Source organism: Dreissena polymorpha, chromosome 4 (assembly GCF_020536995.1).
Source record: "Dreissena polymorpha isolate Duluth1 chromosome 4, UMN_Dpol_1.0, whole genome shotgun sequence".
Taxonomy (NCBI): Eukaryota; Metazoa; Mollusca; class Bivalvia; order Myida; family Dreissenidae; genus Dreissena; species Dreissena polymorpha.
In genome coordinates, this window is record NC_068358.1 from 108,228,570 (window position 1) to 108,244,099 (window position 15,530).

The 15,530-nt window shown below is 37.3% G+C and overlaps 2 protein-coding genes across 2 annotated transcripts in view; one reads left to right on the forward strand and one right to left on the reverse strand.

The window, feature by feature from the left end:
- The first annotated feature begins 561 nt into the window (after nt 1-561).
- LOC127877646 (uncharacterized) lies at nt 562-3,111 on the forward strand. The gene is made up of 3 exons (XM_052423720.1): nt 562-1,430; nt 1,808-2,059; nt 2,389-3,111. The coding sequence occupies exons 1-3, from the start codon at nt 562-564 to the stop codon at nt 2,831-2,833; spliced, it is 1,566 nt and encodes a 521-aa protein (XP_052279680.1). The 3' UTR covers nt 2,834-3,111.
- Nucleotides 3,112-6,450: 3,339 nt separating this feature from the next.
- The window catches only part of LOC127879470 (gliomedin-like), a 97,638-nt gene continuing 88,558 nt past the window's right edge, over nt 6,451-15,530 (reverse strand). The window contains exons 6-12 of the mRNA XM_052426318.1: nt 14,915-15,100; nt 13,127-13,195; nt 12,678-12,704; nt 11,630-11,710; nt 10,334-10,396; nt 9,692-9,793; nt 6,451-8,718 (exon numbers count right to left, since the gene is read on the reverse strand). Of these exons, the coding sequence (XP_052282278.1) occupies nt 7,949-8,718; nt 9,692-9,793; nt 10,334-10,396; nt 11,630-11,710; nt 12,678-12,704; nt 13,127-13,195; nt 14,915-15,100 (1,298 nt within the window). The 3' untranslated portion in view covers nt 6,451-7,948. The remainder of the gene's footprint in view (nt 8,719-9,691; nt 9,794-10,333; nt 10,397-11,629; nt 11,711-12,677; nt 12,705-13,126; nt 13,196-14,914; nt 15,101-15,530) is intronic.

Below are 15,530 nucleotides of genomic sequence, written 5' to 3' on the forward strand. Positions count from 1 at the left end.
TTTTTACAGATGTGAACTATTTTCTTGTGTAGTAAGTTCTTTGTGCGTTCTAAAAATTGAGGCACCCCACGGGGAAACTTAATGAGGCAAATTCGGAAAATTAACAAAACTACAAAAATAAGCATAAAATAAAAAGAAAATTTGTTGGTTTCGGTAGCATATCGAATTTAATTCACTCGTGATCATAGAAAAAAATATTTTCACTCGTGGCTACGCCACTCGTGAAAATATAAATTTCTATGATCACTCGTGAATTAAATTCGATATGCTACCGAAACCAACAAATATCCTCTATTTATTTTATGCTTTCCGGTGGTTTATAGAGAAATATCAGTGAAATAAAAGTGGTATTTCACTGTTTCAAACAGTGAAACATAACAGTGAAAAATATCGTTATTTTTCACTGTTTCAGTTAGATACTGGAACTACTTCCCCAATAACCCCATGGTGAGCCTCAATTGCAATTTTCATTCAAGGGAGACTAGTCTACTTGAACCTGAAACACACATTTGCCTCCCTTAAACATAATTATTTCGTCTGCTGCTTAACTCTTTAACAACAATGGATGAATTGGAAAACAATGAAATAAATCTTCTTTTCTCAAATATCTTTGACTTTGATGACTTTTTTAATGAAATGAATGAACAAGATGATGACAGCGCTTCAAAATCACAAGAAATAACATCAGCAGCACCAACAGCAGGAGCAGCAACATCAGCCCCACATCCACTGGTAACAGCATCAACACAGGAAGAAAAAGAACAAAACCCAACATCAACACCAACAAGGAATTTCAGATCTGTAAGTGTGGATAGCTTTCTGCTTGAAAACGAAAATTTAAATACAAAAAAGAAAACCGACAATGACATCAGACTTTTCAAAACTTTCCTAAAAAGTCACAAAAATGAGGCAAGAAATATTGAAAATATACCTCCTCATGAATTGAACCCTCTGGTCTGCGAGTTTTTGTTGGGTGTGACTAAAAAAGATGGATCAGAGTATGAACCCACATCTTTGAGGGCATTTTTAAGCTCAATCGACAGGCATTTAAGGCACATGAACTACAAGCACTCTTTGATAAATGACCCTCAATTTGCCAAAGTGAGGGAAGTATTAAAAAGTAAACAAAAAGCTCTGAAAAAAGAAGGTTATGGAAATAAACCGCATCAAGCCCAGGCATTAACAAATGAACATATTGAAGCTATGTACGCAGCTAAAACTCTGGGAGAATCAAGCCCAAGAGCTCTATTACACTCACTGTGGCTTATATGTACAACCCATTTTGGGATGAGAACCGGCAAGGAAATTCACACCCTATGCTGGGGTGATGTCAGCCTTGGAATCGATTTTGAAACTGGTGAAGAATTCATCACCTTCGACACTGAGCGTCAGACAAAAACCCGTACTGGTGAAAATCCTAGGGATATAAGGTGATTTTCCTACTTTAATATATTTGTACACAAATCTGAATTGATAATTTTTTATTTATATAAAAACTGGTACTGTTTATAAAATATTTAAATGGAATTTTTCTTTAGTAAAAATAATACAAACATGGAGGATATGTGTTGGTTAAGGTAGAATATCGATTTTATTTCACGAGTGATCATAGAAATTATTATTTTTACGAGTGGCGAAGCCACAATTGAAAATATATATTTTCTATTATCACAAGTTAATTTATAGACCTTTTTTTACAATATAATTCTTATTTGTATTATTAATATACAGTAGACTTCACTTTTGTTGGAATAGTATTTAATTTAAACAAAACATTTAATGCAACACACATTTTAACTATTCATAGGAAAGTCAAGCCACTGGCATATGCAGTTCCCGAACAACCTGACAGAGATCCGGTGCATCTCTACAAGCTATATGCCGACAAACGCCCTGTTGACATGATGACAGAAGACAGCCCCTTCTTCTTAACTCCTGGCAACAAGACACAGCAATGCTGGTTCAGGAAGTCTGCCATGGGAATAAACAAGCTATACAGCATAATGACCGAGATGAAAACAGATGCTGGTATTCAAGAGCCAAGAATCACCCCATACAGGTCAAAACCCCATATTATATACACTACTTTCATAACAAGACTAAAATATATAATAAAAATCACTTACCTCCCATTTATTAAGTAGGTGTTGTTTGTCCAATTTACATGCTACAACACTCAAAATTTTAATTCATAAAATCTCCTGTACTCGACTAGTACTATTCCTCTACTTTCCGGTTCCATTACATCCAGTACTTGACAGACCACCATGTATTTATTGAAGTGTTTCAAGAGCACACAAAACAATTACAACTTATATCTTATGTAATATGTCATGTGTACCGTTGAATATCGATTTTATTTTTACCATAGAAATAAACTTTTTTCAGTGCAAGAAAGCACTTGATTCAGAAGCTGAATGACGAGAATGTTCCTGCTCATCAAATAATACAGATTTCAGGGCACAGAAATATTAACAGCTTAAATAATTACAGCAGTTTGAACAAGGAACAGTCAAAAAATATTTCAAAAATACTTTCTCATTCAAACCAGTCAGTTGAAAAGCACAACCGCACAGCCACTGCCACTGCGTCAGCCACACCTGCATCAAGTGATTTTCCGATGGCCCGAGGATTTTTTGTCAACTCACATTTCCAGGGCAATGTAACATTTAATTTTCACAACTCTGAATCTTACATGGGCCTTTCCCAGACACAGAACGTAGTCAATCACCAGAGGCAATCTCCATCCCGTACACCGGCGGTAACCGCAGATTCCCCTGTACAGCGACACTACAAGCGAATCCGTCTTATTGCAGAGAGTGACAGTGATTGATATCGAAACCATTTAGCACAAAAACACTGTTGAAATATGTTTGCGTTCCTAGTTTAATCCAGTTATGTGTTATTAATCCAGCAAGTCGTAAAAGTGTTGTTCAACATGGCGAGCACTTTCGTAACTTTGAGATCAGTTGAATACACAAATTACTACGCCAGTATATGCAACACTATTAATTTCATAATAATTTAAATTAAACTATTGTTTGTAATAATATTGAATGTATAAAGTATGAAAAAGATATATGTTGAATAAAACATTGATTTTAATAGTAATACACTTTTTACAGATGTGAACTATTTTCTTGTGTAGTAAGTTCTTTGTGCGTTCTAAAAATTGAGGCACCCCACGGGGAAACTTAATGAGGCAAATTCGGAAAATTAACAAAACTACAAAAATAAGCATAAAATAAAAAGAAAATTTGTTGGTTTCGGTAGCATATCGAATTTAATTCACTCGTGATCATAGAAAAAAATATTTTCACTCGTGGCTACGCCACTCGTGAAAATATAAATTTCTATGATCACTCGTGAATTAAATTCGATATGCTACCGAAACCAACAAATATCCTCTATATATTCCTTCTGATCTTTTTTAAACATTAATTGCAACGAAATTCAATACGAAGCTGCATTTAATATTGACCCTATCTCACAGTCTTACTTTCTGCTAAGGACTCGAGGTACGCGGCAATCAGGCGTGCTGATATCTCTCTGTAAACAGAGTTAAATAGCCTCAAATGTTTTGGTTTAAACAAAGAGAAGGAATTGATTTGTAATTAAGCGTTCACGAGAAAGCGTACTGATTAAATGGATTGCTTTGTTAGTTGAAACATTTAATTGAAACCTTGCCTGCATAGCGTGTATTGTTTACATGTTTCCTGTGTGTCTATTGGTTTCCTTTAAAACACTGGTGACAATTGCGTTCATTTAAACATGAGGAGCTTTCTGGTAAAACTGGGCTTAACGCATGTGCGTTTAGTGTCGTCTCATATAAGCCTGTGCAGTCCGCACAGGCTAATTAGGGACGACAACGTCCGCATTTATGGAGTTTTTGCTTAATGAGGTCTCTTCTAAACAAAAATGCAGTGATGCAGGATATGTTGTCATTGATTAGCCAGTGCGTAATGCACATGCCTGGGACGGCACTTTGAATTTGAGTTGTGTTCTGAGAAAACTGTGCAGTTTCGTCCCGGATTAGTCTTGGCAGTCCGCACAGGCTAATCAGGGAAGACACTTTCGGCTTTTATGACAATTTTCGTTTAAATGAAGTCTCTTTTTAGCAAAACTCCTATTTATGCGGAAAGTGTCGTCCCAGATTAGCCTGTGCGGACTGCCCAGGCTAATCCGGGACGACATTTTACGCACATGCATAATGCCAAGTTTTCCCAGAATTAAGCCCAGTTTTCCCAGAACGAGGATAAAGTCAGCCTGTCAATGAGTGTCTGCTCCTGGAGCAACGTGTATACGCACACGGAATGGTCTATGTATTCAGATAGACAGAAATAGAAAGGTTAACTTAACGCGAGTTCAACGATTTATTTGTCTTATGCATTTAGAATAAAGAGGTGCATGCATGATGCTACAGCGTATGCTGTTAATATCGAGCGTCGATTAATGAACGATTTGTTCGCAAGCGTCTTTATAAAAAAACACGTGCATCGTGAGCACTTTCGTATTTCGATTTTATTTCATGTCCTTCATGATATTATACTTGAAACGATGATACATGTATTTAATGTATTATCTGTTGTTTGTATGTTTAATTATAAATCGTTTTAAAAGTACATTTGAGAAGTATTTCCTTCTGTATGTGCAATACTCGACGTCAGAGCAATCTGGAGCCGCGGCCACAACTGCATGCATGTGCGTCCAACCGTCCAACATTCGTAAAAAGCATTCTACATAACTCTGAATTACCCAGCTGTGACGATTAACGTTTTTACAGACGAAACTCAAAGCTTTTGTGGGTGGCACTGACTTGCATTAGTCAGTCACACATTTACCTCATTTTTAACACAGTCAAGGAGATTGCGGAAGAAGTGCGTCTACAAAGCGTCGATTGACTTATTTTGATTTAAAGTTTTAGGCACAAACATGGTAAAATACAAACCTACACTCATTCTTTATAAAACAATGCCTCTAATACCAAAACGAAAATAATAATTTAGCCGCAATGATTGGTCGGCACCGGCCTCAAAACGTTTAGGGAAAACTGGAACTAATGTGCATAAAGTGTCGTTCGCAAAAGCTAATAAGGGACGATACATCCCGCTTTTATGGAATAGTTCATTTAAAGTATTTTTGACGAAAATCCAGTTTGAGCGAAAGTGTCCTTGAACGTGGATCAAAGAGATGAGTCCCAGTGCGCCCATTGACTCAGTATAAGCCGATGCTAAGCCGATACGACCGATCTTGGGGCTGCTTGGGGCAGTTGGTACGAACATCGCCTGGGAGCCGTTTCTGGTACAATACGTAACTTTAGGTGCATACAACTGCAATTATAAGTTATACGTAACTTTAAGAATTTTATTGAAACGCTACTAAAGATTTTTGAAAGAACGTAGTTCTAAGAAACGGTCCCCTAGTGACTAATATGCCTTAACAAGGGCTGTTATTTTTTTTCCCCCTGAAATACTCAGCGCTTGTATATCTTCCCTGTTCAAACGCTGAATAAATAGATCGACCGCATGTGCAAGCTTATTAACTTATATCATTTTTTCACCAGGTAGCTTACAAGATCAAAACGGTAATACATTTATATAAAAAATATATGATGCGAAGAGGCATTTTCAAAAACGTACATAGTCGCAACAAACTTGCGACCACACTGCGTCAACGCGTGTTACCAGTTGAGATGTATAAAATCAACCTCCGCGCAGGGATATGACTGGAACCAGCACAGCTGCATCAAATCCCTGCCATCACACCCAGCCACGCGACGATAGCCGAGCCAAGTGTACAATACATTTTACCGTTGTTATTTTTACTTGTTTTACTTGTTATATAACTCAGGTAATTTAATTTTTAGTATGAACCTAAACTTATACACTATTTTCAAAATAAAAAAGAAAAGGAGACTACTTTTCGTAGTATAATACTTAAACAAACAAACAATAACATCCTACCAAATCTGGTAGGATTTTCTTGTGATGGCAGATATTGTATGTGAGAGCAAGGAACGACAATTCTGCATGTATGTGAGAGCATGGAACTACAAATCTGCGTGGTGATTGGTATAAAATCTCGCAACGTTTCGCAAAATCAACAAACGAGCATCAACCATGAGAAGCCCGCGCGTCGGCCTCACGGAGCCCGTGCGTACTGCACAAGTTCACGTCAAACGCACTCAAAATCATGCGTCTGATCTATGGTCTGCGTCTGAAAAAGTTGGTGGTGCCCAACACTAAAGAAATTACAATTACAAATCCGCGCATTTTAAATCATGTTTTAAAGTTTTCGCTTTTATTATTTAACTCGGGAAAGTACGAATTAAACTTGAAAAACGATTAAATAAAAGAACAAATTGTTAGCATCCGAGTGCTTATAAAGGCACCAGTTTCTGTATAGAAAACAAATACTACCAGGTTGGAAACAAGGTAACAACCTCGGATATGTTGGTTCAGAAATATATTGTAATTATAGAACATTATCACAATCACAGCAAACTGTAAAAAAAGAACCCATATCGATCAAGCTCATCAGTAAATTGTTACGTCGTTTGCTTATATAAAATAATAGTTGATACCTACATTTTTTTCATGAAATACCCTTTCCGAAAAAGGTTGAATTTGAAGACACGCCAATCAAATGCGTGTTAACTAATTATTCTGAAAACACGAATCCAACGTTTTTAAATAAGAATGAATCACCATGTTTAAAAGTATAGTAAAGATTACGCTCAAAAGCAATATTGATACGGGTTCAGATCTAAATAGATGTGTAAAGCCTATAACTTTATGCTAACAACAGTCCACAATAGCTAAACGAAAAAAATCTTAGTAAAAACATATAAAATTCAACAAAGCTTTTTACTTGTAATTGGAATCAAATAACTGATAACTGTACTTAAAGCAATGTCTTCAACAAGACAATCGTATGTCAAAATAACTTAAATCAAGTATTATACAATTGCAGCCATAATAAGTCGCCGTAGTTCAAATGTATTGGTGTGGTAATAATTAAAACGGTTGTTAAAAAGCCAGCCGTGCTGCCGTTAATGGTTACCTACCAAAGGGAAACAACTGAATTGAGTATTATAACTTTAAAAAAAGTTATCCATGCACAAGGACATGAAATACTGAACGAATACACAGTAAAATCTTATACTCAATAAAGCAACCTTAAAAAAAAACAATAAAAACTTATTAAAAAGACTCGTTTACGGACACTGAAATGCAATCAAATAAAATGTTACCCGCCAGCATAATAATACATACATTTTACAGTTTGTTTATAAACATAGTTTACTGCAGAACATTTAATATCAGACTTATTGTAATATATTAAACTATGTAATATGTTATTCAAAATTAAGAAACATATAGTCAATTTATGTCCCATAACGTTCTTGTTGGTCTGAAGTTACTGTCCGACATCACTTAACAAATCATATTAATATTCGAGATTTCCCGTCACCAGATTATCTTTCATTATAGCTATTAAAATCAACACAATCACCAACACATACAAACAACATTTTACTTTTGTTGCCATTTACTGTTTATATCGACCATCAAATGTTATTTTGTAAACTGTTGAATGCAATTGAAATAACTGGCTCCTCTGTTATTAAAATGGTGATTATTAGCTAAACAAACCGTACGCAGTACCCGTGTCTACTTCAAAATCACTTTCGTTGAATTGGGAAACAATATGAGCCGCATTTTGGGAAAACGGGGTTTGTTGCATGTGTGTACAGTTTCATCTCAGATTGACCTGTGCAGTCCGCACAGGCTTATCAGGGATGACGCTTTACGCTGTTATGGAATTTTTCATGTAAATGGAGTCTCTTCTTAACCAATATCCAGTGTATACGAACATTGCGGATTGCACAGGCTAATCTTGAACAACACTTAACGAACATGTATTAAGCCCATGCTTAAAAAGCCCCTCAGAAGAGTAAGGGGTACTTGATGAGGTTGCCGTTGTCCCAGGCCAAAAGGACGCTGTTCCGGCGATCAGACGTGTTTGTGTAGAACGACAGCATGGTGTTCCGCTGAAAAGGCATCTTTAACTCAATGTGCACCTCGCGAAACTCGTCGGCATAGAAATCATAGGTATCCTCAATGACACCAAGTCTCGCGTTATTCTCGTCCTCTCGCACCAGATACAGGATGCCGCATGCTATGAACGAGTTTTTGTATTCGCCACATTTAAACGGAAGTCGCCACACCCGCTCGATCTCGAGAGTCTCAGTGTCAAGTTTCATCGCGTGCAACCACGATTCGCTGTCACGTGGTCGACCAAAGATTACCCATAATCCATTTTCGTCGACGTTTATATCGTAGTAAGATTTACTTCCCTTGTACATATACACGCTGTCATTGTAATGACTGTGCGGGATGCGTACGGCGGACGCAACGTTGTGGAACCCAAGGTCGTACTTGACCACGTTTGGCATGCCAGTGAAGTGATAGTAGAATGAGTTATTGTAAATAGCGTGCTCCGTGCCTTGGAAACGATTGAATCTTAAGTTATACTGTTTGTCCGGGATGCGCTTTTTAAGATTTTGTTCGTCCGCGAATTCTTCCAGTTGTTGGCCTTGGTATTCGCGGGTCAGCCAGTATTTACCTACCTGAGCCGGATCAGACATGAAAGACCCGTGCACGGAAACGTCTTGTCTAACGAAAATGGGAGTTGATATTCTTTTGATTCGACAAACTGAAAATGAAAGTTGCCATTATTTCTTAAATCGTGCCTTATGCATGCATTAATACTGCAATTGTCATTAAGCTTTTTGATTTTATTTCAATAAGCTGTACATCTATATTAGATCAATTTGAACGTTTAAAACTTAAGACTTTTCAACCTGAAGTTCATTAAAAGCAAATGAGCAACAACAACAAAAAATAAAAAACAAATATTTTTTGTATGACTAATAACTTATGTCCAACTGGGTCATTTACTTAGTAAGTTAAAGACCGGTATATACATATATGAGCCGTGCTCTGAGAAAGGGGGTTTGATGCTTTTGCGTAAAGTGTCATCCCAAACTAGTCTGTGCAGTCCGCACAGGTTAATCAGAGACAACACTTTCCGCCTAAACTTAATTTTTGCTAAGAACAGACGTTCCTGAAACGAGAAATATCATTAAAGTGTCGCCCCTGATAAGCCTGTGCGGACTGTACAACCTTATCTGGGACGACACTTTAAGCGTATGCATAAAACCCCTTTTTCACAGAGCGCGACCCATATATATTAATAAATAAACCATTTGGCCATGATTTATTAGCGATAACAAACTCCTTAACGCACTTAATTGAGACACTAATGCTGTAAACACTCTCATATCTATTCAAATAAAATATTCAAACTAACGTTGTAACCAACCGTTATGGGACGTATATGTGATGTTAGTGTCTATACAACCGAGACAATGTTAGTGACAGGCTTAACAATGACGTCACTGTATTCATGCGCTTCACAATGCCGTCATTTCCGGGCGTGACGGATGAGATCGGGCGGGCTCCTTGATCCGCGGGAAAGTTTTCATTCCCTGTAACACAGTATGCTTGTCTAGTAACTACTTTAGTTAGCTCATCGAATTTGTTACGCTACATGCTGGCTGAGTCGCCCTAAGAGCTAACTTGCAATTATTAGACAAATATTAAAGCCTGGTTCATGCAAGGGTTACCAGAAGACCTCGGTTTCAGCTCGGGCGGGTCGGTAACTGGAGTCGTTGGTAGCCTCGGCGTCGTCGTCGAGGGAATTTCTGTCGTCTTCGACGAAGTCTCATCTTATCCACAAATTTAATAATGCAAATACAGATTTAAAAAAATACCCGTGTGTGATTTAGCAATTACAGCAATTACAAACGAACATACATGTACAGTACGTCAATGCTAAATAACGTGAATGATTGCTTAAGGGTCACTTAATAATGTATGCAGCTATTGTATGTGTTTTAACACTTTACCACTTAGATATGTATTTGAACGCATGTGTAATCCATTAGAAAGTGACATTTAATTAAAGGCCTCTCTGTGTAGATCAAAGGTTAAAAGGTTTCAGTTCCAACCCTTAGATACTGATGAGCAGCAAACATCATAAAACCTGAACAGACTGTGAGTTACTCGCAGGCTGTTTTGGTTTTATGCTGTTTGCACATTTCCACTTAGCTTTTAAGTGGAAAAGGGTTTATAAGATGTTAATGTGAACAAACTACTATTCCATCTGCACCAGCTCGTGATGCCCCGTTTTATAGCACGCAGTCTTTTATTTTCGGGAACTCGCCAAACCATTATTAAGGGAGGGTCTTGGCGTAAATGCTACGTACCATTTTTAGAAAACTTGTAATCGGGCTCATTTCTCCGCACGTACTTGTCACCGCATTTCAAGGCTTAAAACAACAACAAACACAATATAATATTTTTCATGTTTCCGTAATATAAACCACCAAATACCTAGCATATTTACTATACCTACATATTCATCTGAGTTTCTTTCTGGGAAAATAGGGCTTAATGCTTGTGCGTAAAGTGTCGTCCCAGATTTGCCTGTGCAGTCCGCACCGGCTAATCAGGGACGACACTTTCCGCTTTTATGATATTTTCTGTTTAAAGGAAGTCTTTTCTTAGCAAAACTCTAGTTAAGGCGGAAAGTGTTGTCCCTGATTAGCCTAATCTGGGACGACATTTTACGCACATGCATTAAGCGCGGTTTTCCCAGATCGAGGCTCAGCAACATTTGGTATGTGCGGATTAACCCTTTAACACTTAGATACGTATTTTGACGCATGTGTAGTCTCTTAGTTAAATTTAATTAAAGACCTTTCTTACTAGATTCAAGTTTTAAAGACTTCATTTCCAACCCTTAGATACTGATGAGCAGCAAACAGCATAAAACCTGAACAAACTGCGAGTTACTCGCAGGCTGTTCTGGTTTTATGCTGTTTGCACATAGCCATTTTCACTTTGATTCTGAGTGGGAAAGGGTTTATCCGAACGAAATTAAATAATGAAATGTGAATGAGAAGGAAAGAGAAGTTAAACTTAACATAGTTTGTGTTCGGACGATATAATTCACATACTCTTTTTATGTGAGCAAATACCCCTACTATTTATGAATGATTTTTTAAATTAATTATTTGTTACCCTTTATTGTTTAATTTAATTATATCATATATGTATTCTATATAAAAAAGGATATTTAAACCTTCATTATGTGTTTGAGATCTATATCTATGCCCATTATTTATGAAATGGCAGACAAACCGAATAAACTTCGATCTAGGAAACCAGAGCTTACTTCGTGTGCGTAGTGTCGTCCTAGAGTAGCATATGCATTTCTCATATGCTAATCTGGGACGACATTTTTCAACTTTTTAAATTCAGCGGAAAGTATCGCCCTGGATAGGCCTTGCGGACTGCACATGCTAATCTAGGACGACACTCTACGTACATGCCTTAAGCCCGATTTTCCCGGAGCGCGGCCCCAACGTTTGGTATCGAAAGTTTATAAAATGACTCATAATTTCAACGACCTGAATCATGTCAACCCTTAAAAATGGTGAGATGAAGCCCTAGTGTATAGTTTAATACAGTTATACTTAATTCAGTTCTATAGTACTTACCATCACAATATCCGGTGTCTCCTTTCTCCCCCTTGTATCCTACCGGGCCCTGTGGTCCGGGAAGACCTTGCAGACCGAAACCTGCAACACACAGCATGCGAGGTCATGTAGTCTTCAGCTGGCAAACGCAGGCCTTTACATTCAAACGTGCACCTTTGTGTTTTTATATTCCAGTTGACAATCATTTTCATTCACCACTTGACTCAGCGCTTATTTAAGTGTGTGCCCTTTATATACGCGTATTTTATCCTTAGGCATAGCAGCGATAAAATCATGCATTATGTATGATTTAATTCGATGCTAACAGGGTAAAGAGATGGCTTTTATTTAACCATACATATCGCACGATTCAATTAAAACCGTGCCATGTGATAAATGCAAATTTTTCACCCCAATCGCGTCTAATGATAAACGATATTTCCAGAACGGACTTTATGCACATAAGCACCAATATGCCTGAACTTTCCAAACCAGGGGAACCACTTTTCTGAATTTAAAAATATGGGTACCACTTAGCTTAACTTTCCAATCATTATATAAGTGTTCTTGTTATGGCTCTGGAGTTATCGAGAAATAAATACAAGACACATAAAATTAACCCATTTATGCCTAGCGTCTAGAAAAAAAGGCCTTGGCAAACAGCGTAGATCCAGATGAGACGCCGCATGGTGCGGCGTATCATCTGGGCCTGCGCTGTTTGCTCAAAGTCATTTCTGTAAGAAATATTCTAAATATAGAAAAATATACTAGCGACCCTAATTTTGGAAATAAATTATTCCAATTTAGAAGGATGGGAGAGTCCACTAGACATAAATGGGTTAATATAAAAAATCAAACTCCTTTTGCTAAATGTTGGTTTACGTCCATGTGCTTTACCAAAATCGTTGGTATATTGCTACATACAAAGGCCATATAATACAATAACAATATTGAATTGAATTGCTACATACAAATCGAGTAATTTTGTAATATATATGCAAACAGTTTAATTAAATACATTCATGCAGACAATCATATCAAAACATAGTTTTAAATTTGTTGTATTTACCTCTGTCTCCTTTCTGGCCTGTATCTCCTTTGTAAGCATGATACAAAATGGAGAACAAATATTCAGTTGAATCGAATCAATAGTAAAATAAATGATGACGTTTAAGTACACCGCTTTAGTTTCACGAAGTCAACTTAAAATACTTAACACGTTATTAACATTTTTGTTATCGCATAAATTTACAAATATACAATATCGCATACAGGGGACATTCAAGATATGGGTAATGTCATGAAAATAAAAGCATAATGATCACTTAATTATATATCGCTACTTATAAAGAAGCATCAGAATGGAGGTAATATAAATGAGATTGAAACATGGGTGAAATGTGGGTACACTGCAGACAATGAAGAGTGTGATAACAATAGAGGATAAGTGAGGGTAGGAGTCGGGGCGGCATTATGGATGTGGGGTATGAGGGCGGGACGGCAAGGGTCAAGACATACCTTTGTCGCCCTTGTAGCCGTTGAAGCCTATGAGGCCACGCATGCCCTTTTCACCTTTAACTCCTACGCCTACGTGTGCAGCATGCAAAAAGATTTGAGCCTCGCTATGTGAAAAGGGGGTTTAATGCATGTGCGTAAAGTGTTTTCCAAGATTAACATGTGCAGTCCGCACAGGCTAATCTGGGACGACACTTTCCGCCTAAACTGGATTTTCATCAAGAAGGGTCTTCCTTCTAACGAAAAATACAATACAAGCGGGAAGTGTCGTTCCTGATTTACCTGTTCGGACTGCACAGGCTAATCTCGGATAACACTTTACGCACATGCATTAAAATCCCCTTTCCTCAGAGCACGGCCCATATAATAGTGCTTATATTGGTTAGGTTAGTGTGTTAGCTAGGCATGTAGCCGCAACTCCTCATTGTGCAATATTTTATAACGTTTTTTTTTGCGGGATACATTTCAAATTATGTTACGTGATGTTATTTGAAATAGATACAGCATACTGATTAATTAATGCTGACTAGGATTTATAAATTATGTTTTGATTTACACTCGATGTATATCTTACTTAGAATTAGCGATTATTTGTTTTTTTAACGCAATCGCTTCATTATTTACTAAAGGTATTTGTTGTCCACTAATACGAGTTATTGGCTTTCTAGATCGAGTTACCTCCCATAGCTTAAAAGCTATAACATGCACTAAGCCCATTAAGTGTGAAAATCCAAGCACTTTCTGTTGTATAATGAAATTAACACTTTGAGTAAAATACTATGTATTGAATATTTCTTTAATACCACCAAACTTTCCTAAAAACTAATTAAGATACTTGTTCTTTATTGATGGTCTGTTTATTTAGATAGGGTGCTTGTACCAACAATGAAGGGGTAATTAAAAGATTCGGAAAAGGGACGACGAACAAATAAGCAACGATAGGCAGATGAGGTAATTGTCCCTGCTTCTACCTGTCGACCCTTTGTACCCATAGTAACCAATTGGACCAGGCTCCCCTTTGCTCCCCTTCCAATATGCGCCTTTGAAGCAGAACAACAAACTCTTTTCATTTTAGATGTTTTAGTTTTATAAGTGATTCGCAATCATTAACTTAACTTTACTCCGTATTATACGGAATCCGGATAGTGCCATCTATAATCTCGCACTTCTTTCATCAAGGGCGACACTAAACACACGAAGCGATACTTGATTTTTTTCTTGACAGTTGCGGCGACGCACGATAGTTTTCTTGTCAGTCGCGTCGACGCACCACATATTTTACACGATATATCGTCTTTTGGGCTACCTACACAAGGGCGATATATCGTGTTAAATATATCGTGCGTCGCCGCGACTGCCAAGAAAAATATCGTGCGTCGCCGGGACTGTAAAAAAATATCGTGCGTCGCCGCGACTGTCAAGAAAAATATCAAGTATCGCTTCGTGTGTCTAGTGTCGCCCTTGATAAAAGAAGTGCGACATTATAGATGGCACTCTCCGGATTCCGTGGTATTAGGATACTAGTTATGGAACTATACAATATACAACTAAACAATTTCTAAATTTGCACAATTTAAAACAGAGATATAAATACGTAAATGTTTAAACAAGAAAAAGGCGCAATCAATTTAGTTAAGAAAGAATATTTTGCTGCACTATATTGTATAGTTCTGAATTTTATATAATATTTTTAAACACCAAGTCATTGAAAAAACATTCCATAAATCAATATACAATATTTAAAAACCATTCTAAATTCTCACTTATAACGAAACCAGTTCTGAAACCTACAGGTACAGTTGTTTCCATTCTGGAACACGCTTCCTCCGGGGTCCACTTGATCCCCCTTCTCCCCCTTGTCTCCTTTCAGGCCTGGCAATCCTGGTGGACCATGAACCCCACGACCACGTTGCCCTGGTAACCCGCGCTTGCCACGCCTTCCACCCGCACCTTGAAGACCATCGACGCCAGGGAGACCTGAAAATTTTATCAATGCCGTTTCGAAAAAGGGATTAATCAGCCGGCAGGAACAACAACAACAACAAAACGCCTAATTGTTAAACTCATAAATCCCTTCAATTAAATTATTATCGCTGTATAAAAACCTCCAATAATGGTCACTTAATATGTCAACACAGTTAATGCCTTTTTTCAATGGAATAAGCATGAGCTCAGTCTTAATCTATGTAATTTTCGTCATTACTATGTTTTTTTCCCACTTTCGTACATATCAAGCGTATAAAAATTAAGTTGTTCACTTTGTATGTGGCCTGACTTTCATTTGGATCGACGTTGTATATTTATCAATTTAATCCAATGTGTAGATGCAATCAATAATTGTAAAGACAAGCTCGACAAGAACATCGCATAGTAATTTCAGATATTTTAGCAGCAGTCATTAAATCTG

What these genes read in the sequence shown, in the direction of transcription:
- LOC127877646 (XM_052423720.1), top strand. Translation starts at nt 562, where the DNA reads ATGGATGAATTGGAAAACAATGAAATAAATCTTCTTTTCTCAAATATC. An exon ending in GAAAATCCTAGGGATATAAG is followed by an intron (nt 1,431 to 1,807) that starts GTGATTTTCCTA and finishes AACTATTCATAG; the next exon opens with GAAAGTCAAGCCACTGGCAT. An exon ending in CCAAGAATCACCCCATACAG is followed by an intron (nt 2,060 to 2,388) that starts GTCAAAACCCCA and finishes AACTTTTTTCAG; the next exon opens with TGCAAGAAAGCACTTGATTC.